General features: G+C 34.0%; 2 protein-coding genes across 2 annotated transcripts; one reads left to right on the top strand and one right to left on the bottom strand.

Annotated features, from left to right (window-relative positions):
• Positions 1–10,585: 10,585 nt before the first annotated feature.
• LOC115953446 (kinesin-like protein KIN-5C) lies at positions 10,586–18,529 on the top strand. Its single transcript, XM_031071089.1, has 23 exons — positions 10,586–10,829; positions 10,928–11,057; positions 11,806–11,964; positions 12,075–12,424; positions 12,512–12,650; positions 12,772–12,869; positions 12,965–13,121; positions 13,359–13,428; positions 13,550–13,626; positions 14,007–14,060; positions 14,152–14,232; positions 14,313–14,424; positions 14,502–14,588; positions 14,674–14,849; positions 15,012–15,173; positions 15,333–15,440; positions 15,845–16,003; positions 16,081–16,164; positions 16,264–16,469; positions 16,555–16,656; positions 16,874–16,983; positions 17,622–17,773; positions 17,993–18,529. The coding sequence occupies exons 1-23, from the start codon at positions 10,771–10,773 to the stop codon at positions 18,188–18,190; spliced, it is 3,030 nt and encodes a 1,009-aa protein (XP_030926949.1). The 5' UTR covers positions 10,586–10,770; the 3' UTR covers positions 18,191–18,529.
• A 1,647-nt stretch (positions 18,530–20,176) lies between these two features.
• LOC115952337 (transmembrane 9 superfamily member 4-like) lies at positions 20,177–22,622 on the bottom strand. Its single transcript, XM_031069496.1, has 3 exons — positions 22,472–22,622; positions 21,913–22,370; positions 20,177–20,573 (listed from the first exon to the last, which is right to left on the bottom strand). Exons 1-3 carry the CDS (start codon positions 22,565–22,567, stop codon positions 20,303–20,305), a joined length of 825 nt encoding a protein of 274 aa, XP_030925356.1. The 5' UTR covers positions 22,568–22,622; the 3' UTR covers positions 20,177–20,302.
• Between the last annotated feature and the right edge of the window lie 266 nt (positions 22,623–22,888).

The raw sequence follows: 22,888 nt of genomic DNA, 5'->3' as shown, positions 1-22,888 counted from the left end.
CTATTGATTTGACCTATGAATATATTTTCAGTACTATTAAAAAACTTAGTACCAATAGGAAATTGTTAAAACACCAATTAAGGTACAGAAATAACTTTGTTAAACCTAATTATTTCTATGCTAAGAAGAGACGTGTTAACTGTGGAAAATCTTTTAAAAATTGTAAGAGAAAACCTAGTAAATTAAAAAACATATTTAACATACTAAATATTGATAATTCTTCTGATATTAAAATTGGTAGTAGAGGTTCTTGCTGCAATGTTATTAAAACCAATGTTCTCACCAAGAGTAAAGAGGATAAAACTTTGGAAAAATTTAATAAAAAGAAATCTAAGGAACTAACTGCTAATGATTTACAACATGAAATTAATATTGTTAAACAAGAAATAAACAAATTAAAACATGATCTTAAAGATATTAAAAATGATAAAAATAATCTTAAACAAGGACTTGAGCATAATGATGGAGATGAATCCTATCAACAAGCTCTTCTTTCTGGTAAAGGTATTCCTGATGATGTCACTATTTCTCAACTTGCTCTTGTTAACAAAATAATTCCTCCAAAATGGTTTACAAAAGTTAAAATTGTTGTTTCTCTTGATTATCATCTCACTGTTATTGCTATGATAGATTCAAGGGCAGACATGAACTGTATCCAAGAAGGACTGGTTCCTTCAAAATACTTTGAAAAATCTACTGAAAGATTGGTTTCTGCTAATAGTTCTCAGATGAAAATAAAGTATGAATTGAATAATGCTCATGTGTGCCATGCTAATGTTTGCTTCAAGATTCCTTCTATTCTTGTTAAAAATATGACTGATAAAGTGATTCTTGGTTTGCCTTTTATAAATGTTTTTGTTGACACCTTATTTTGCAACCCGTATTTAACCTCACATGGAGGGTAAAAGGGTGATTTCATATTGGAAATATGCATCTTGATTCTGGTCATTAGATCCTTAATCTCATTTCACCAAAATGATCTTGATGTTGTAACGATCAAATCGACTGGTCATGAGCCCTAATCGGACCATTAGATCGAAAGTTATCATCAAATCAAGTTTTAATGGCTGAGATACACTATTACAAATTGAGTCTGACTATATGTGATTATGAACAATTGATTTCAATTGATTATAAACATAATCAATTTGAGATCGATGATGTGTCATAATTTGATTGGTTAGGACTACATTTTATGGTAGAGTTGCATACACCTAATTAAGTAGATAGTTAAACATTAATTATTCAATGAGTAATTCGTGCAATTATCTTTTAATTAGAGTAAATTTAGAGCCAATTAAGTCTGAAATGGGAGTGATTGGAGCCATTTAATGTTAATTAGGAGCTAATTTGGGGATCTGTTAATGTTAATTGTGCTGAAACCATCTTCTAATAAATGACCTCTGCTTACCATTTCATTGATATCTCTCAGAATATTTTGAATCTGTGAATGAGGTTATTTTTCCCAGAAACTAGACATCCGGGGCTTCAATTTGAGCACGACAATGAGACAATTCCGATCAGAATTGAGGCAGATATGATTTTTCAAAGTTGGCTCCATAGGCTGTGATAGCAGCTACGGGAAAACCGAATTTTGGCTTGCTCCTCACTCCCACCAATCTTTCCATTTAATGCACCAGATTTCCCCAAAGGCTAAAATGAGGTCTAGGTTCATGATTCCTTGTCAACTCTCATTAAATGGCCTTCCATTCATATTTCCTCCACCACTACTATATAAACCCTCCTCTCCTTCATTCCAAAGCACACAAAAAATCTCCCTCTCGTCTCTTCTCTTGAGTTCTAGTGAAGTTGAGTAGTCTTGTCATATCTTGGTCTTCCTGAGACTCAAGGTATTGAGTGAGACTCACTCTCCCTCTCCTAGTTCTTCTTTTCCTCCACCCTTAGGACCTCCATCAAGAATCTCCTCCTCCATTACATGGATCTTGCATGAAGGTATGATCCTCTTCCCTAACTGTTTGTTTATATTGTCATGATGAGAATTTAAGATTAAAGTATGATAATTCTCTTGAATATGCTTGAATGTTCTTAATTGTTCTTATGTATTCTTCACATGTTCTTAGTTGTTCATCACATGTTCATGCATATCACTAGATTTAATCTTAAATCCACATCAAAAATATGAAAAACATGTTTGTTTAGTAATTCTTTCAAATCCTTGAATCTAGGTTATCACTATCCACACACATTCACTAAAGTTCATTTTTTTTAATCCAAACGTCATGCTTAATAAATTGAATTAGGGTTTATCACATGTACACACATTAAATTCAACATACAAATTGATTGACATATTGGATGATGTGATATGAATGTTGGCCACCATAGTCTAGAAGACCGGTTTCACCGGGCAAGGTGGGTGCCTAACACCTTCCCATCTTGTAACATAGCCTTCGAACTTAGATCAAGGGTTAGTAGATCAAATACTTATACATGTAATTTTTTATTTTTAGATTGTAACTAGGAAATAAAGTCATGTACTTTATCTTAGATTATATCTAGGACCAAAGCCATGTAATTTTCCTATGATCAATACAAATTCAATTTCAAATTAATAAAATGAGGAATTTTCATTCATGGTTTTCTTATTTTTCCAATAATTAAATAAGTGGCGACTCCATTGTAAAATCCTTAATCTAAAGGGAAAAATATAACTAGTCGAACCTCCATTTTGAGAGGCAATAACACGACTCCACCCATTCACGTGGGTTTGGCCCAACATCTCATAAAAACGGGCCGGGGGTGTGGTCTCTCACAGCTTTATATCATTTTCTTGTTGAACATGATGGAATTACTACTGATCCTTTTGGATAAAGAGTAAAGTTCAAATTTGCTTCGAAGTTTGATATTGATACTAATACTACTTCAAACATGATTCATGCTAAAATTGAACATCTTAAATTTCTTCAGAAAGAAGTTAGATATAAGAAAATTGCTGAACAAATTTCTGATAAATTGTTGCAATCCAAAATTGATAATTTTCAGAAAATGTTGATTGATGATGTTTGCTCCGATGTTCCTAATGCTTTCTAGCATAGGAAGAAACATGTTGTTGATTTGCCATATGTCAAAGATTTTGATGAGAAAAATATTCCCACTAAAGCTCGTCCTATCCAAATGAATATTGAAGCTGTTGAATTTTGCAAAAAAGAAATCCATGATTTGTTGCAGAAAAAATTGATTAGGAATAGCAAGTCTCCCTGGTCTTGTTCAGCCTTTTATGTCCAAAAAAATGCTGAGATTGAAAGAGGAACCCCAAGATTAGTCATTAACTACAAACCCTTGAATAAGGTTTTAGAATGGATTCGGTATCCCATTCCCAACAAGAATGACCTGGTCCATAGGCTGAATGAAGCTGTTGTGTTCTCCAAGTTTGATATGAAATCTGGGTTTTGACAAATTCAAATTAATGAGAATGATAGGTACAAAACTGCTTTCACCACTCCTTTTGGACATTATGAGTGGAATGTTATGCCATTTGGTCTTAAAAATGCCCCAAGTGAGTTTCAAAATATCATGAATGATATTTTTAACTTCTTCAGTCATTTCACCATTGTTTATATTGATGATGTTCTTGTTTACTCTAGCTCTATTGACGACCACTGGAAACATTTGAATTCGTTTCTAGATACTCTCAAAAGAAATGGTCTTGTTGTCTCAGCCAAGAAGGTTAAACTATTCCAAACCAAAGTTCGTTTTCTTGGCTATGATATCTCTGAAGGACAGATTCGTCCTATAGATAGAGCCATCCAGTTTGCCGATAAGTTTCCTGATGTTATCATTGACAAAACACAACTCCAAAGATTTCTTGGGTCATTAAACTATGTTGCAGATTTTTACAAAGATATGAGGAAACAATGCAAACCTTTGTTTGATCGGTTAAAAAGTAATCCTCCTCCTTGGTCTAATGTTCATACTTCTATTGTTAAACAAATCAAAACTCATGTTAAGACATTGCCTTGTCTTGGTATTCCTACTGTTGGTGCTTTCAAAATTGTTGAGACCGATGCCTCTGATGTTGGTTATGGTGGTATTCTAAAACAAAAAGTTTCTCCTGAGTCATCTGAACAAATTGTTCGTTTCTATTAAGGCATTTGAAACAATGCACAGTTAAATTATAGTACTATTAAAAAAGAGATTTTATCTATAGTACTATGTATTTCAAAATTTCAAAGTGATTTGTTAAACCAAAAATTTTTATTACGAATTGATTGCAAAAGTGCTAAATATGTTATTGAAAAAGATGTTGAAAATATTGCTTCAAAACATATTTTTGCTAGATGGCAAGCTATTTTAAGCGTTTTTTATTTTGATATTGAATATATTAAAGGATCTCAAAATTCTATCCCTGATTTCCTTACCCGTGAATTTCTGCGGTGTCACAATGGCAAGTAGAAGACCAAAAGATAATCCTCCTGTTGAAACCCCTAAACAAATTGTTAAAAAAGAACCTGCTTCTCCCCTTGACATAACCAACCGTTTCACCACCCTAGGAACCATCCCTAGGATTAATTACCCCACTGTTCTTGCTTCATCTTATGATCCTTATGCCTTAACCCCTGTTAACCGGCCCATTAAAACTGTTTTTCCAAAAAGTTCCCCTCAATACATCAAAAAACAATATTACCAACACCTGTTTTATGTTGAACCCAACAGAGCCTCTATTTCTGATCCTCTCAAACTTGCTAAGAGTTATTTCCCTCCGAAGTTTCATTGGATTCCGGAGCATAGGGAAAAGAATTTAAATTATTATTCTGATCTTCTGCGCCATGAAAGATCTATTATTATTAACACCATTTCTGATCATAAAGACACTTCCAAAATTATTTACCACAGTGTTTACTTGGCCAATTTCATTTCTGAAGAACAATGGGGCTCTTCTCTTACATCTACCAGAACAATGCCAAGTTCCCCCATTCCCTATTCATATTATGATTATATCATGGCCTAGACAAGATTCATGCTGCACCTGAATGAAAACATGTCTCATTCCTGGTTTGTTAACTTTGACAAAGAATTCACTAGTGATTTGCCCCTTTGGTTCAACCGCTGGTAGGCCCAATTTGGTCCTGTTACTGAATTATTTCCTGCACCATTGCTTGATACTTTCAACTGTTTCAAGAAATGTTATAGGTGTGATGCTTATGGAGCCAAATTTCCTGCTTTGCTTCATTTTGTTAAAAAATATAAAATACCTTGGATATTGAAATGGCAATATGAGAAAGATGGTGATGTTCTCTCTAGGCATTGGTATGTAAAATGGTGGGGAAAATTCCCTCACACTCAAAAGATCATTACCGTTGTTGCCTCTATTTCCAGAGAATCTTCATCTGCTGCTGCTTTGCCCATGGCAAAAAATCATTCCTTTGTTCAAACCCCTGCTCCTACTGATGCTCCCTCTTCCTCTTCTGGCAAAAATGTTCAGAATAAAAGCTCCTCTATTGACAATTTGAGAAAGAATCCTGATGCTCTTCGAGCTTTACTCAAATGGGCAGAAGAAGCTGTTGCTGATCAAGAAGAATCCAAAGCTTCCTTAGAAGAATTTGTTGCTCACAATCCCTATTTCCCATATGACCAAGAGTTGTTTGGACATGATGAAGATAACACTCCAGATCTTCGAGAAGATTGAGCTTATTTGTCTAGCCTGCATAAAGGCCAAATGCTACACTGTTTACTAGTAGACTTTCACTGTTAATTTCCACTCCTGATGATAATGTTCTGAAAAGTTGATTCTCCGTGTTACCCGTGACTTTTAGTCACACCAAGATTGCTTTCAGCTATTTATCTTTTACTGTTCACGAGTACTGTTTACTCAAAGCCTTGCCTATTTAAGGGGGATGTCCCTTAGGGGTTTTTTTCCAAGCAAAGTTAGAAGCAAAGTTTTAGTTCTGATTTCTCTTCCCTTAGAACTAGCCTTCTTAGAGAGAGAACCCACTTGCTTCCACTACTACTATTGTTCTACTACTACCTTGTTCATCCTTGTTCACTACAAGCATTGTAATCCTACAAACCTTGTAACTAGGACTAGTTCAAGTTTTGTAACTGTTAACCTGTAACTGTTGAGATCTTGTATTCACTACTACTACTGTAAGTGTTTATCCTACTTTCAATAAGAAGTATTTTCAGTTCTATGTTCATTACTTTACTTGTTGCTACCACCATCTTGGACGGATTACCGCCATACCGGATGGTTTTAAATTGCTTTCATTTATTTTGAACTATTGTTCTTATTTACTTTGAATTATTTTGGTATATACTGCTTGGCTGGTTCTACCGCCTTACTATTGTTCTTACATTCAAGTTATTTATTTTCAAGCTATTTACTTTCAAGTTCTTTACATTATTTCCATTTACAATATTACTGTGCTTCCGTCTCCTTCTCTTCAGCAGTGCGTCCCTTTCCCCCTTTATGGTATCAGAACCACTCTTTTCTGGCCGGCGGTAGTGTGGTTGTGTTCTTTGTCTCTTGTCCGTGTCTACCCGAATGCTTGATATTCCGTTGTTGTGTTCCCTTCTTATCGTCGTTGGCGCCACCCTAGTCGTAAAGTGAAGTCCTAGAACCTAGCTGTAAGGCCCGTTTGAGCCAAGAGAGGGCGTGTAGGGCATGAGAGGTATAAGGTTGGTTAGGGTATGTGTAACGAAATGCAACGGTTGTGAGAAAAACATGATAACTGAGTGTTAAACCTAGGTTAGTAGGGATAAGTTGTGGAGAACTAACTCCTCTATCAGCTCCAGGACTAGTTGTCCTCCTGATATTATAAATGAAGAAGATCACACTATTGATGATAATGAGTTGATCCCTGATTTTTGTAAATGGACTATTCCTAAAGTTGATACTAAAACTATTTATAAAACTAGTTTTGTTGAAAGTACTTTTCATTCTGCTTACAAAGCTAGAACTGTTGAACAAATTTTCTCTATTTTGAGAATTCATGAAAAATGTTGTTTATTCACTAAAAAGAATATTAATGATTTCATTGCTGCTAAAAAATTCTATTATTTACATATTGGTATGGTTCAAGTTGCTATTAAACCGCTTACCCGAAAGGGTATTAATGCTTCTGTTCTCATGTGCTTAAGAGATGCTAGATTTAAGATTTTTAAAGATAGCATTCTTGGTATGATCACTGCTTCTTTGTATGATGGTCCTGTTTATTTTAACTGTTATCCTGATCTTACTCTTGCTTTGGAGGATCCTAATATTGTTAAAGTTTTGACTTTGAATATTGCTTCATCTGGCTATCACATGGAAGAGGGTAGTAAGCCTTTTGCTTTGATCTATCACATTTATTACAAACTAATGGGTACTCAAATGAATCCTTGTGCTATAATGCCTAGAGAACCTTCAGGTAAAACCATGTTAATTCAATGTTCAACTCTTGATGCTAAAATCCAAGTTCCAAAAATGATTCAATGGCAAGATGTTAAACTTCCTAATGATTGGTTGTTAGAACAAGAAACCCCTCCTGCTAAACCCATTTTTGATGAGCTTGATCTCACCCATATTCAACAATATCTTGATGGTACTGTCAAAATAAGTTTTCAAAATAATACGCCTTTGAGAATCAACGAAGGAAGACATTCCTTTGCTGGATCTGAAAGTATTTCAAAAAGAGATCGTGAGATCAATGAATTTTTGAAAAAGAATTTAGAAACATCCTCTGATTTAAAGTTAAAAGGTATTTCAAGTGATAAATCCCAAATTAGCTCTGTTTATTATTCAACTAAACCTGAAACTTCCACTCCATTTAGTAAAACTGCTAATGAAGATGAGGAAGACATTGTTTCTGTTACTCCATCTGATTTTGATTCTCCTATTGAAACTCCTCCTGTTTACCAAAATCAATTAAGGGTTCTGACTGTTTTAAATGATGATTTTGAAATTGATTGGGATTCTTTGTACAATGAGTTTATGCTTGCATCAAACAAAACCAAGAGAAAATATTTCCAAAATAATTTTGCTCAGTCTGATAAAGACCGTGTTAAAAGAAAATGGTTGGAAATGATGAATCAATTGAAAAAACATATTTTGTTTTTTGATTTTCTTGAAAACCATTATGTTCCAAATAATGAGGTTTCAAAACAACATTTATATGTGATAAAGAAATCAAATTTTGTTAAGATTGATAAAACCATTGTCAGGTCTAGTCATCCTCCTCTTGATTCAATTTTGATAACTACTAAGAAAGATGAAGTGACAAAAGAGGAAGTAAAGGCCTCTCCTTTCAAAATTGCTGATGATCAAACCCCTATTGTTAGCCTTATTGAACAAAACAATTTTACTAATCAATCTTTGCATATTATTGGTCATATATATATATTTTCAAAGTCCCAAAAACTTATAAATTGTGTGTGAAAACTGAAAAGTATTATATATAGATATGATAAAAAAAAAAAAAAACATAATATTAATATTATTAATACCTACCAATAAGCTACACATACAAAGCCTTTTAAGGATTAGAAAATGCAAAAGGTGAACCCACAAATTGTTGATCATAAATTGGACATGCTCAAACTGACCATAAAAAAGGTAGATAACTACAACAAATTGTACTAAGAAAAACAAAATAACATGTATTAATTCTATAAATTAACAAGACTGGATATTCCACTTAAAAGAAAAGGTTTGATCTAATTAAATTTCGAAGTAATTCCAAACTATTATGCTCTCAGAAGCGATATCACTGCCTTTTTCTTCTCCAAAAAAAAAAAAAAAAAAAAAAAAAAAAACTGCCTTTTACATACAAGATTTGCAAATAGAAGTTAACTAAAATATCCTTTTGCTTAATTATGCGATTATCTTATCTTGATTCAAGCAATGATATGTGTCTTTCCTTCTCATTCACTCTCTCTCTATAATTTTTTGCCTTCACCAAGTTTTGACAGATCAAAGATCAAAGCATTTAATTGATGTTCATTAGACAATCATACAGAATTGATGAATTTGGCTATCATATTTGAATATATTCTCTCAAAGAGAATGGTATCACTTATTGCAAATATTTACGTGTCATAGTTGGTAGGTTAACATACATAGAAAGCTCGGATGCATACATTTGTTGTGTTATATATATATATATATATATATATATTAATTAGAGATAATTTTAATTTATGGTGTGTAATGATTGTATTTTATTATCAGACCAAAATACTAATTGATTTTTTGGTATAGGCGGGAATCAAAAAGCTAATTGGAACTTGCATTTGTTGCAATAGATAATTTTTCATCTTATGGTTAGGACTTAGGCTATGATTATCGATTAAGCAATATCTTAAAAAACAAGACAAATTACAATTTACCCATTTGTAGTCTGATTGAAATTTAAGTTGCCTTACATGTGTGATGATGTCAAAAAATCATCAGTAAGTCACACGGTCTTCACGTGCTCAAAATAATACCTGTACAACACAAAAAGAGAAGACCTAATAGAGAGCACCGGTGTGGTGCCGCCCAAATATCCTCCGGAAGTTAAGTTTGATATTCTCATAATTCTAGAGTGCCAGAATTGGGATGAATTATGTGTACTTTGATTTGTGAGGGTCTTGAGGCTTTTATAATAGTGTGGGACTGGCATCCGTGCCTTGATTAAGAAGACGTTTCCTTGTATGAGAGAAACTTTTTATTTTGCGTATCTTGGGGAATCATTTCCTTGTAGAAGTTTTATTGATTAAGGTTAAGTGTAGGGCGTAAGATATTTCCTTATATACCTGTGTGTGCGAATCACACAAGAGACACATTGGACCCGTCAGCTTCATCTCGTCAACTTATCCTTCCTTGAAACGTCATTCTGGCCATCTCTAACCCATGCATTGATGACCCTCAATTGCTCCTGTCATCCCCAATATGGATCGTCAACCTTTTGGGGTCAGCCACGAGAATATAAGCAAAGTTGTTAGCTACTTCAGGATAGTCAGTTATTACTCAGGCTTTAGGAATTATACTTATTAATGTGGTTTGAAATTTAACACTTTACCCACCTAAGATTAACTTAGTTAGAGTTTTGTAACCTACTTCTGTTAAAAACATGACTAAATATGTAATTTTACACCACTTTTATGTATCTTTCCTCAAAAAACACAAAAAACATAAAAATATAAAATCAAATAAGATAAAAAAGAAGTTAGTGGAATACTTGCATCACAGGATTTCAAATCACAGATAAACAACGTAAATTTTAGTCAAATCTCAAGTAGGTAAAATGTCAAATTTTAAACTATATATAAGCAATTTAAATTTCGGTCAAAGTTGTAATTTATCTTAAAACAAGAAAAACTTGGTTGGTGACTCGTGAAGGGTTGGGTCTTTTTTAAAGCTGGGTCGATTAGTAGATTGGGTTTCTATCCAACATAATTTTTTAAAACGACCCCAGCCCAGTTTCACAGCCCATATCAAACGAATCACACAGGGGTAATATAGTAAAAACGTTTAAACAGTATCGAGACCGTCCAGATCCGCAATCCTGAACGTAGAGCCGTCGATATTCACCAAACAGAGAGAGAGAGAGAGAGCGGCTCACGAAAATTCAAATCTCAAAAGTTGTCAAGCCCGCTCTATTCCCAAATATTTCAGAGAGCGAGTGAAACAAAGACAGATAGAGAGAGAGACACACACACAAATACATTCAAAAAAACAAATAAATTAAAAAAAACCAAAGAGACAATAGCGAAGAACCATTTCGCATCTCTGTGATTTTCACTGTCCGATCTCTCTTTCTCTCTCTTTACTTTCTCGTCGCGGATCCAAAAATGTCCGGTCGCCACGAGAAAGAGAAAGGCGTTAACGTTCAGGTCCTTCTTCGTTGCAGGTACTAGGGCTTGTGTTTTTTTTTTTTGTTTATTTCTGAATCCATTGAATCAGGATTTTGATTTGGATTTTTTCGTTTGTTTGTTTGATTTGTGACAGGCCGTTTAGCGACGAAGAGTTACGGAGTAATGCGCCGCAGGTTGTTAGTTGCAATGAGTACAGTAGGGAAGTGTCCGTGTCTCAAAGCATTGCCGGCAAACATATCGATAGGATTTTCACTTTCGATAAGGTACTACTTCATTCACTTTCAATGAGATTGTCTTTTTAATTAGTTTGTGTATATATGATATGGGATGTGGATTTTTGAAAATTTTATGAACTTTTTGTACTTGATGCTTTGTTTGGTGAAGTTATTGAGGAGGGTAAAGTGTTATACGTAGATTTTTTTTTTTTTTTTCCCACAAATGGGGTATTGGGTTTTACTTAAGACTTTGATGTTTTGGCATTTGGGTGTTTGTTCAAAGTGTGGTGCAATATTTACTTTTGGTTGTTACTTTCAAGATTTAAGGTTTGAAGATTAATTAGTTGTTTATGAGGGGTTCTTTGGTTTCACATTATTTCAAGGTAATCCAATGTAAGGGCTATATACATAAAACTTTGATAGAATAGGGTAAAATGTGTAGGTAAAGAGGTATTCTCTTGTTAAGTACACTTTTTTTCCAGAAAAAGGGTCCTCTTCATTTGTCTTTGAAATGGAAAATGTCCATTTAATGGTCGAGATTTAGTTTTTAGGATTTTAATGGTGTGCATCGTGTCTCGTCATCTAAAATTAGTATTCATTCCTTGGCTTAGTTGGGATGGAATTTTAAATGATGTGCCACTATGTACACCTTTACATCCGAACACTGAAATGGAAAGGACATGGGAGTCCTATAATTTGAACATATATGTCAAAAGTATTAAAAAAATGTTATTTTTGAGAATCTAGTTTCATATTTGGTGGTAGATGCTAAGATTTTGTTTGTGGTAATATGTAGGTTTTTGGTCCCTCAGCTCAGCAAAGAGATCTTTATGATCAAGCAGTGATTCCAATAGTACATGAAGTTTTAGAAGGCTTCAATTGTACCATATTTGCATACGGTCAAACTGGTACTGGGAAAACATACACGATGGAAGGTGAATGCAAGAGGTCAAAGGTATAATACTTGTGGTACTAAATTATTAGGGTTTGTGTTGATGTTTGTATAGCTGTTCATGTATAAATCAGAAAACAAGAATCTGATGATGTCATGTGACATTGTGACAGAGTGGACCGAAAGGAGAATTGCCTCCAGAAGCTGGAGTTATACCTAGGGCTGTTAAGCAGATATTTGATACTCTTGAGGGCCAGAATGCAGAATACAGTGTAAAAGTTACTTTCTTGGAACTGTACAATGAGGAGATCACTGATTTGCTTGCCCCTGAGGAACTTTCAAGAGTTGTTTTGGAGGAAAAGCAAAAAAAGCAGTTGCCTCTGATGGAGGATGGGAAAGGTGGAGTTCTTGTAAGAGGTTTGGAGGAGGAAATTGTGACTAGTGCGAGTGAGATTTTCACTCTTCTAGAAAGAGGGTCTGCCAAACGTCGCACTGCAGAAACATTACTAAACAAGCAGTCAAGGTAATTTTCCTTTTTAAATGGTAATTTTCATGCTTAGAATGGTTTTGAAGTTTCCCCATGTAATTCAATATCTGTTTTTAATTTCAGTCGGTCACATTCTCTGTTTTCAATCACTATACACATCAAGGAAGCAACACCGGAAGGTGAAGAACTAATTAAATGTGGCAAGCTGAACTTGGTTGATTTAGCAGGGTCGGAAAATATATCTCGTTCTGGTGCTCGGGAGGTAGGCACACTTAGATTTATGACACTATTTTATTTGCTGCTTTTGTATTCACATCTGGGGTTACCTAATTAAATTTTCTGTTGACATTTTTAAAATTTTATTTGTTGTCATAATTTATCAGGGTCGTGCTAGAGAAGCTGGAGAAATCAACAAAAGTTTACTGACTTTGGGAAGAGTCATTAATGCTCTAGTAGAGCATCTTGGCCATATCCCATACAGGTTTGGTCTTTGTTATTATCATTTTAAAAGTTATATAACCAGTGCCCCTATCTCATTTCTGACGAATTCTTGTTACATTTTGAACTGGAATTTAGGGATAGCAAGCTTACACGTTTACTTCGTGATTCATTGGGAGGAAGAACCAAGACGTGCATTATAGCCACAGTTTCACCTGCTGTCCATTGTCTGGAGGAAACATTAAGTACACTGGATTATGCACATAGGGCAAAAAATATTAAAAACAAGCCTGAGGTTAGTTATTTGATTTTTAGTTTTTTGACCGTTGACACATTAAGATGTCTTTTTGGGATGGTTTAGAATTTCATGAAATTTTTTGTTTTCTGATTTTCACGAATTAGATGTCTTTTTAGTGTTTGGTTAGGATATTTAGTGCATGAATTCTTTTCTTTGTGGGGATTCTTTTCCCCTCCCTTTTGCTGCGCAGTCAATCTGTATAGGGCGTTCATTCTTTGTTTATGTTACTTTCAGATTAACCAAAAGATGATGAAGTCAACTTTAATCAAGGATCTTTATGGTGAAATTGAACGCCTGAAGGCAGGTGAGATAGTTTGGATGTTTTTAGTTGGTGAATTAATGTATTTGCAGGCAATTATATGTGCCATGTGAAATCTATGGTGGCTTGTATGCTTCCTGTTTTTCAACATTTGATTTTTATTCAGAGGTCTATGCAACCCGTGAAAAAAATGGTGTCTATATTCCAAAGGACCGATACTATCAGGAGGAGAGTGAAAAGAAGGTATAGTAATCTCCCCCAATTTTTTTTTCTTTGTGCTTTTACTAATTCACATACCTTATGACCAAGATTCCTATGAATCATTTGGCTTTTGATTCCATTTTTTGAAAGTGGTATTCATTTAATGCTGTTGTGAATATGGTATTGATGTTTGGTCAATTTCAATTTTGTTTTTTTGCCTAAAAAGGGGTTTTTTGGAGGCAGCTTGGGAGTTGGGGGGGGGGTGGTTGAGATTGATTGTCCGTATTTGACCTCTGAAGCAAGCACTGGATACATATTCTGTTTAAGATGTTCACCTTATTTATTCTCTTTTCATGAATTTCCCAATGCCAATGGGGTCTCTTATGTTGCCTTTCATTAATGTGTTTTTTCCTTGTGCTTAGGCTATGGCAGATCAGATTGAACAAATGGGGATTATGCTAGAAACCCATCAAAAGGTTTGTTCATGTGACAATTTTTTCTAGAGTATGTTTACATATTTTGTGACGTTTCTATTCAATTATTACATATTTGTCATGTCACAAACAGCATCTTGAGGACTTGCAAGATAAATATAATGTCCAAATTCGGCAATGCTCTGATTTGAGTAATAAACTGGATGCCACTGAGGTCAGTTGTCTTCTTATGTTGTTGTAGATGCTTTTGAATTTTTGAATTGATTTTATTATGACAAGTAAAAAACCACACAGAAAACCTTGAATCAAACCAGCACATTGCTTGTCAACACTGAGGAAGAACTCAAGAAATGTCGGTATACTCTGAGGGAGAAGGATTTTATTATCTCTGAACAGAGAAAAGCAGGTATTCTCAAATTTATCTCTTTGTAGTGTTTTGATTATATCTTGTGTATTCATATTGTTGCTTGATGTGTGAAACAGAAAATGCACTGGCTCATCAAGCTTGTGTCTTAAGATCTGACTTGGAGAAAGCTATTGAGGATAATGCTTCATTGTTTTCAAAAATTGGTATGGAGTCCAATGTTAGTTATAAGCTTTGAATTGTATTTTTTGCAACTGAAACCTGCTTTCTGATGTGATACTTACTATATAGGAAGAGAAGACAGACTGAATGCTGATAACAGATTGGTGGTGACCAATTTCCAAGCTGAGCTTGCCCAAAAAATTGGTTCTCTTTGCAACTTGGTGGCAACTTCAATGTCTAAGCAGCAAGAACACCTTCATTGTGTTGAGAAGCTTTGTCAGTCTTTTACAGGAACACATGATAAGGTATTGAATGATAAATGCATCATCATTAAATTTTATTGTTTTTACCTGATTGTTTCTCTGTTTTTAAAATTATGTTATTTTTGTTTTAGTATGGTAGTATTGGCTAGTCACATTATTGAGTTCCTTTCATCTTTGATTTAGTCACCTTGTCCTTGCCTTCAGGGTTTTATGGATGTCAGGAAGAAAGTGACAGGTTTAAGGACTTTGTATATATCTCATATTGAGGCATTGCAAAATGTTGTGCGTTTGCACAAGGCAAGCTCTAATGCTGGACTAGAGGAAATTTCATCTCTGACTGCTTCTAATGCACATTCTATTGAACAAGTAGGTAGCAACAAATTGAGTTTCCTTGTGTTTTATTATCCACTATTCTACCTCATTTGTGGGCTTTTATTTTAGTTTAGTCTCTTGTGTGTGTGTGGCTTTTACTCCTTTTAATTTTTATATTATGGGTTTTGCTGAATTTTTCTGTTTGTTAATCAGTTTCTAGCATCAGAGTCTGGTAAAGCAGATTCGATATTCAATGATGTTCAGAGTACTCTATCAAATAACCAGGGAGAATTGGCACTTTTTGCTAGGGAACTGCGGCAGGTTTGTCTCTTGATATTTACAGTCTATGATGTATCTTCTTTTTATTTTATTTATATATATATAATTTTTTTAAATTTAAAATTATACTTATACATGCACCCAGACCCATGACCTCACCCTTCGCTTTGCACTTACAAGGGTAGGAAGTGCCATTTGAACTAGAGTTCATTGGCGCTTTGTTAGAATAATGGTTAAATTATTAAATTCACAATTTTCTAATAACTTAACCTTTTGGGACAAGTAGTAATTTAATTTAAGTGTTTTGCTTTTGAATCTTATTATAGGTTTTGGATTAATGGATAAATTGGAAGACTGTTTTATTATTCCTCTTCTATTTTTGGATTGAATTATTCAGCTTGTTTACTTAATATATTCTTTTCTTTTGTTGTTTTTGAATTGAAAAGAGATTTAATGTTAGTATTGAGCAAACAATGGAAATTTCTAATTACACTCAAGGAGTTCTGCAAAAACTTGTGGAAGAATCAACAAGGCTTGAAAATTATGCACTAGAAGCTGATGAAGTTCAAATGAAGAGCATTGCTGAGTTTCAGAAGGCTTATGAGGTATGAAAAAGATTTTATTGCACAGATATGTTGTTTTTTTGTGTAATTATCTGACATGTTGAGCTGATCTTTTTCAGGAGCAGTCAAAATCTGATGCAGAGAAGCTTATAGCTGATGTAACCAATTTAGTCTCTGATCACATTCGTCGTCAGAAAGATCTGGTCTGTATTGTGCGAATGTGCACACTTTTTTTCTAATTTTTTATTGACACATCTGTTTTTATGTAATTTTTCAAAATTTATTAATAGTCAAGCTGACAGGTCGACACAAGACTGGTTGATCTTAGAGAAAGTGCTATGGCAAACAAGGCATTCTTGGATGGACATGTTTCATCGATGGAAGGCATTACAACAGATGCAAAAAGGAAATGGCAGGCATTTTCTACACAAGCGGAAAGTGATGCCAAAGATAGTGCTGATTACTCTGCTGCAAAACATTGCCATATGGAGGAACTCATTCAGCAATGGTAAGTTTGGATCAATTTGTTGCTCTTACTCTTGATTAATGTTATGTATCTGTTCTTTGATTTTATCATTCTCTATTTGGCTTAGTGTAAATACTGCTGAATCGGCTTTCAAGCACTTAAAAAGGACACACGAGTCTGTGAATAAGATGGGCAATGAACATGTTTCAACTATGGAGTCAATTATCAGGTCAGTGGTTAATAAGTTTTATTGAACACCTTTTTCTCCCTTGTATATTAATGGGATCATGGGAAAGAAAAGCATTTCCTTTTGATATATTACTTTATTAATGTTTATTTTTGACAACTATTTCTAAATAAATCAAATGGTTGCATTTTGTGGTGTTATAACTTTGAACTGTCTCATTTTCTACTTTATGAATTTAATTTATAATGCTTTAATACAGGAATGCTTCCAATAGCAATGAGCAGCATGATGTTGAGATTAGTTCTGCACGGGTTGCAGCTGAGCAAGATGTGTCAAAGAATAGCGAGGATCTTCTTCAGCATCTCAATAGTGAGTATTATGCACTCAACTTAATTATGACACTTCTGGTCCTACATGTCCACTGAATCATTTTGAGGTGCTTTAAATTAGTTTAAGTGAAGCTTTATATAGACACACACGCGCACATTTGCAATTCATGTAGGATTTCCTGTTAAATCGTATGAATAAATGTGTGAGAAATTCACTGAGCAAAATATTTTGCACTGCATCAATATAGTTTGAATCTGGTTGAGACAAGTGGATAAATTGAATGAGTTGCACTTTCTTCAATGTGTCATAGTTATTGAGCTAATGTTATATTATGTATTTTATGGTGTTCTTTTTTAAACATATTTGTGTTATTATGGTTCTCTAACTGGCTAACTTTTCATTCCTGTTGGGAATCTGGGATATCTTGATCTTGAAACTTGAATGTGTGAAAAGTTGGGAAATTGAACAGTGTTGAAATTGATAAACACATTTTTGGTCTAAAAATAACAAAATATAGTTAATTTTTAGCATGTTTGAATTGGCTTAGGATATTTGTATGCAGATTTTCTTATGGATAATAAGCATTGGTAATTCTTGGTGGCTATTGTAATTATTATTGCTGTTATATTTTGTCTTGAGACTAGAAATTGATGTTTTCTTCGTGGATGTTGCAACAGGTGTATCTGAGCAGGAGCAAGGATCTATATCTGGAATCTTTGAGATTGTGAAAGCCCACACAAATAGCCTTCAAAGTTTTAGGGAGGATCACTCTGGCCAAGCGGTATCTATTGAAGAGAAGGCTCGGGAGACTTTCCAGCAGCAATATATGGTAGGTTGATTAATATATCACTGCTGGGGGTGTTGAATTGTATTTCTGCCATAGGTTAGGCATGTTTCATAAGTTATGTTAAATAATGTTGAGTTGTTAGCATTGAAATTGCCTCGTGAATGTCCACAAATCATTATTTTAAAACTGATGTGATAAACGTAAATTAGTTGTTGGCCTCTACATGATACAGTTGACTAATGATGTTTAAATAATGTGCAGGACTATGAGCCTAGTGGCACAACACCAATAAGAAGTGAGTCAGATGTTCCCAGCAAGGTAACCATTGAGTCACTTCGAGCCATGCCAATGGAAACCCTTCTTGAGGAATTCAGGGAAAACCATTCATATGACTCATTTGATGTGAAGGAATTGAAACCTTCGCTTATACCACGCTCACCCCTTACCCAACTGAATTAAAAATGCAGTTTTAGCTTATTTGTATGCGTTATGGAATGAAATATGTATTTGTATTATTCTTGTACACATTGTTGTCGTACGAATATGATAATTGTAAGAATGCAGCAATCAGCAGAGGGTGGTAGGAGGGTGTAATGGCCAAGTCCGGTAAAGAGTAAGAGTAAATCCTATCTTGGGATTTAGCAACTTGTAGCTCAAAAAAAAAGGAATGTATATTGATGCAATGATCGGTACATGATTAGAATTTATTCCCAAGGTACCGTACTGCTCAGCAATTTGCTGTGTAATGTAAGACCATTTTTGTTTACTTGATAGTGAAAATTGAATATTTGTTATCCACTCGTTTTTTTTTTTCTCTCTTGAATGTAAACAATATTGTCCAAGTACAATTCTAAATGAGATGATTTTGTTCATTCTCTTTATTTGCTGAAATAGCTTGATCTAGTAGCCGACCTTGATAGGAGCAAGTCGTGCACCATGTACTCCATTAATCCTAAATTGACCGTTCCCCTGAAAAAATTCAATCTTGTAAGGTACCTAACGGCTAGAGATCTTGACAAAATTCAAGCACTTGGTAAATTTTCGGACCATCTGGCATGGGTATTTGGGGTTCAGGTTTCTCCTTCTATAGGGAAAAAAAATGCAGAAACAAAAATTGTCTTATATTTCCCATCCCTGTTTGTTTGTTCATCTTAAAAATTTATGTAAATTTCATTTAATGTAATGTCTCTTAAATAAAATATTATTACTTTTTTAAAATTACCCTCTTGAATTTAAACTCTTAATTTTTTTTTTCATTTAATGTAAGTTAAAAAAAATGTTTTTATTGATCTTTCAATAACTTTTTTCACAATTAAGGTGATATGTTGATGTTGCATTAATCAGAAATTGTCATCTTAAAAAATTGTGAAAATAATATATATATATTTTTTAATTTTTGTTTCTCTAAAACTCTTAACATTACTTTTTCTTTTCTTTTAAATTAGACAAACATTTTGGATATCACAAAATGGGCCGAATGAAGTATAGTCTTCCATACGTCATCATTTGTTCACCACGTTTAAACTCCTGTAATAAGTACCTTGCGGCCTGTTTTTGTGGGGCAACAAATTGCTGTCTCTTAAGCCTCGCGATCTTTCAAAGTTCAACGCTGAGTTCGGGGCTCTTGTGGTAATTAAGTTCAAGACTCTCTCAATTAAGCCACCTGAGATCGATTGTCCATTGAAGCTTTCTTTTAGCTCTAACGGAATTCTGTAAACTGTTTCTTTCATTTTGTGATATCCAAATTGTTTGTCTAATTAAAAAATAAAAATAAATGGTAAGGTTAGAGTTTTAGAGAAAAAAAAAATTTACCAATTTTTTTCCCAATTTATTAATATGATGTTAAAACTGATGCAGTAGAAGCATTAGATACAGAGCACCAATAGGCTTGCAGGGATGTGCTAGAGACTATTGAGGCAATACCTTATCACGAAGTCTTTATACATAGCTTTGGAGACTACGATACACGTGGCTTGTAATAATTAGACTATCTTTTTTTTTGGAGACTATGATACACGTGTCTTTTTTTGTAATAATTAGGCTGTCATGTATATAATGAAACACTGTACAGTTAACATAGTTAGTAACTGATTTCCTTTTTTTTTTTTTGAAAGGTGATTTCCTGATTTTAGGGACTAAGTTATTTTGAGACGTGTATATATAGGATAGCTCTTATTTATTAAGATCAGTTGCTTGTATCATTCTTTTCTGATTCAATAAAATCTCTGATCTTCTATTTAGAGAGAGAGAGAGAGAGAGAGAGAGTTCTAGATTTTATATATGACAATTTATGATTAATGTAGCAACAACATATCACCTTAATTATTATATATATGCCGACCCCAATTGTTGGAGTTCCTGAGCGGTGTGTCAGTTTTCCTTGCAATTAGGACTTCAAGGATACCTATAAGGTGATCATTAATGGAGTTGGACCATGAATAACAGTGTAGGTATGGGTGAGGTCAAGGATTTTGAATCCATGGTGTTGACTTCTTCTACCAAAAAGAGAAAAATATTGCAATACAATTACTAAGGCCTCCTCAAGCCTGTCAATCAAGAAAATAACCAAAATTATGTGCTATCTCTCTTTGAGTCAACATGAGAGAAAGAATTGAGCTTTTTCGTCTCTCTCCTCTTTAGGACTCGGCGCATGTAATGGAAACCAATTGATGAAGCATAGAAGCCAATGGTTCCAAGTATCAAGAAGACAGTATAGAATATGCAGGCATTGTAGCCCAGGAACTCTAGCAGGTTCATTGAAATTCTGGCACTTGCTCTAGCATAGAAATAGAGACCATACGCAAACATGAAAATCGCAAGTGATCCCCCACGAAGCACAGATCTGCATTGTAGATAGACTTAGAAAGATCAATAGATAGATATTGGATGAGAAGACATTAGTATATTGCTTCATGAAAATAAAAGATTTGATTTTTCATCAAATTAGAAACAAAATCTTGAAAAGCATGATTCGAGCTTAAAACGGAATGAATATAGACATAATTTTGGATTCAAACTGTACTTTCAAATGTTGCAACCTTTCTTCTTACTGAATTTAAATATGATTTGAGCTTAAAACTGTATTTCAGATGTTGCAATGAGGTGCCATATTGGAGATGGGTTCTTTATTATAGTGAATAAAACTTCTCTGGTATAAGAGTTGTGGTCTTCACTTAGTTCACTACTACGTAAACGTATGCAGCATAAGACTTGAATGACTTACAAATTTGCATCAGCATGCTTAAGTAACAACTAATGGAAATCATTTTAGGTAAAACACACAAGTCTAAATCATTTTAGGACTGGTAATTTTCCAGTGAGAGTTTTAATTCCCTAGAATTAATAAATGAAAGTACCCTTGAAATTAGGTGGACTCCATCATGATGGTTGTTCCTATAATTTGTTAAGAGATTCAGTAAGTCTATATGCAGGCCGGCTCAACAATTTTGGGGACCTTAGGTGAAAATTTTAAGTGGACTCTTTTTTTAACTTTAAAGTCTAAATTTGTACAAATAAAAATTAATTTATTACATGGTTCAATAAATTAGTATCACTATAATACAAATGAGTTGATATAATATACATCAAATAATTAATTGGTGTGATAATTTATAATAATTGATAAAGTAAGAGTTTGCATTAAAAAAAAATGTGATAACTTATTAATTAGTGTGGGGTCGTGTGGGGGCCAGCTTAGTTTAAGCCTTGTGATGTGTTGGGGCTTGTGGACAAGACTGCACAATGCTATGTGCACTGTGCAATCTTTTCCTATCAAGTTGTGTGCACTATTCTGCATTTTAAGATATAATGTGACTTTTTTAATGAATTTTATTGACCAATAAAAGTATCTAAAATATTTTTTTTTTGTAATTAAAATATATAGATAAATATATATATATATATATATATTTACAAGTGGGGGCCTTTTTCTATTTGGGGGCCTTAGGCAATTGCATCAATTGCTTATATGGTTCAGCCGGCCTTGTCTATATGCACAACAAATTTCACATTTTTTCTTTTATCACAACTACTAGGTTGTAGATTGTGATTGGTGTATAATAAAAGTAATGTCAATAGTAGTCTTATGTGAAATTCATGTTGCGCTAATCATATTCTTGCACCTCAAATGGGAATAAGTTGTGAAATTTATAGTGTCTATGACATTGTTGTGAGAGAATTACCTCCACCACCATTGGTGATCTTGCTTGTAAAGCTGATAGCATGTACAGATGATTCCCATCAACACAGTTAGTGCGATGACAGAAATGAAGGCGGTAAACATAGTACTAAATGCACCACAGACTTTCAAACTGTACAAGCTTGCATAGATATCATCCATCATGGAGTAGATTATGCTGAAAGGTAGAAGACCCCCAAGGAACATTTGAGCAGGTGTCCTCGTGTACCAAGCCTGATCTGGAATCTCACTTTGAAAGTGTATGGTGGAACAAGTTATTTTAGATTCATTTATGGAAGTCTGCCCGAATTTACCACCCCAAGTAAGGAGTCTGATAGCAACGAAAAAAGAAATGATAAAATAGAAGGTTGTAGTGGTAAGAAGTGATCTTATTGCTATGGCAAGAACTAATAAGATCACTGGAACAGGGTACAGGGCCCCAGTTTGAATAACACATTCTATCTGCAAGAAAAATCATAAACCACATATTAAAAACTAGGATTGAAGCCATAATTATAATACAGGAAATACGAGATACTGTACACGTTGATTATTACTCTTACCCATCCTCGTGTTGTGAAGCCAGAGTGGAATGAAGTAGCTTTGTACCCAGAAAACCATGACGTGATACCATATGTCACGATGAACAAAATATACATGCTCTCATTATTGCAGGCATATAGGTGACCTGTATATACCAAAACAAAGAGAACACAAATTCTGCAAATGGAATTCATAAGTGAACTAGTTATGATAATATGGCTTTCAAAAAATTAATGCCCATGAAAAGTTAAGAAATTTGAAATTGTTATGTAATTGAAAAAAAAAAAAGCTATTAAAAGTATAAATGAAAATGAAATTTAATGGAATTCATAAGTGAACTCCATTATTAAAAGTAAAAAAAGTTATTAAGGCTGAAAGAAACCTTTGGATGGCTCCTCTAGGGACACTAATAAATCATTATAAACATATTGTGTTTG

Source organism: Quercus lobata, chromosome 7 (assembly GCF_001633185.2).
Source record: "Quercus lobata isolate SW786 chromosome 7, ValleyOak3.0 Primary Assembly, whole genome shotgun sequence".
Classification (NCBI taxonomy): Eukaryota; Viridiplantae; Streptophyta; class Magnoliopsida; order Fagales; family Fagaceae; genus Quercus; species Quercus lobata.
The sequence above is the reverse complement of the archived record's forward strand: the minus strand, read 5'-3'. Positions and strand labels throughout refer to the sequence as shown.

What these genes read in the sequence shown, in the direction of transcription:
- LOC115952337 (XM_031069496.1), bottom strand. Translation starts at nt 22,567, where the DNA reads ATGTATATTTTGTTCATCGTGACATATGGTATCACGTCATGGTTTTCT. An exon ending in GCTTCACAACACGAGGATGG is followed by an intron (nt 22,371 to 22,471) that starts GTAAGAGTAATA and finishes TTTTTCTTGCAG; the next exon opens with ATAGAATGTGTTATTCAAAC. An exon ending in GATCACCAATGGTGGTGGAG is followed by an intron (nt 20,574 to 21,912) that starts GTAATTCTCTCA and finishes TCTACAATGCAG; the next exon opens with ATCTGTGCTTCGTGGGGGAT.
- LOC115953446 (XM_031071089.1), top strand. Translation starts at nt 10,771, where the DNA reads ATGTCCGGTCGCCACGAGAAAGAGAAAGGCGTTAACGTTCAGGTCCTT. An exon ending in CAGGTCCTTCTTCGTTGCAG is followed by an intron (nt 10,830 to 10,927) that starts GTACTAGGGCTT and finishes GATTTGTGACAG; the next exon opens with GCCGTTTAGCGACGAAGAGT. An exon ending in ATAAACTGGATGCCACTGAG is followed by an intron (nt 14,233 to 14,312) that starts GTCAGTTGTCTT and finishes AAAACCACACAG; the next exon opens with AAAACCTTGAATCAAACCAG.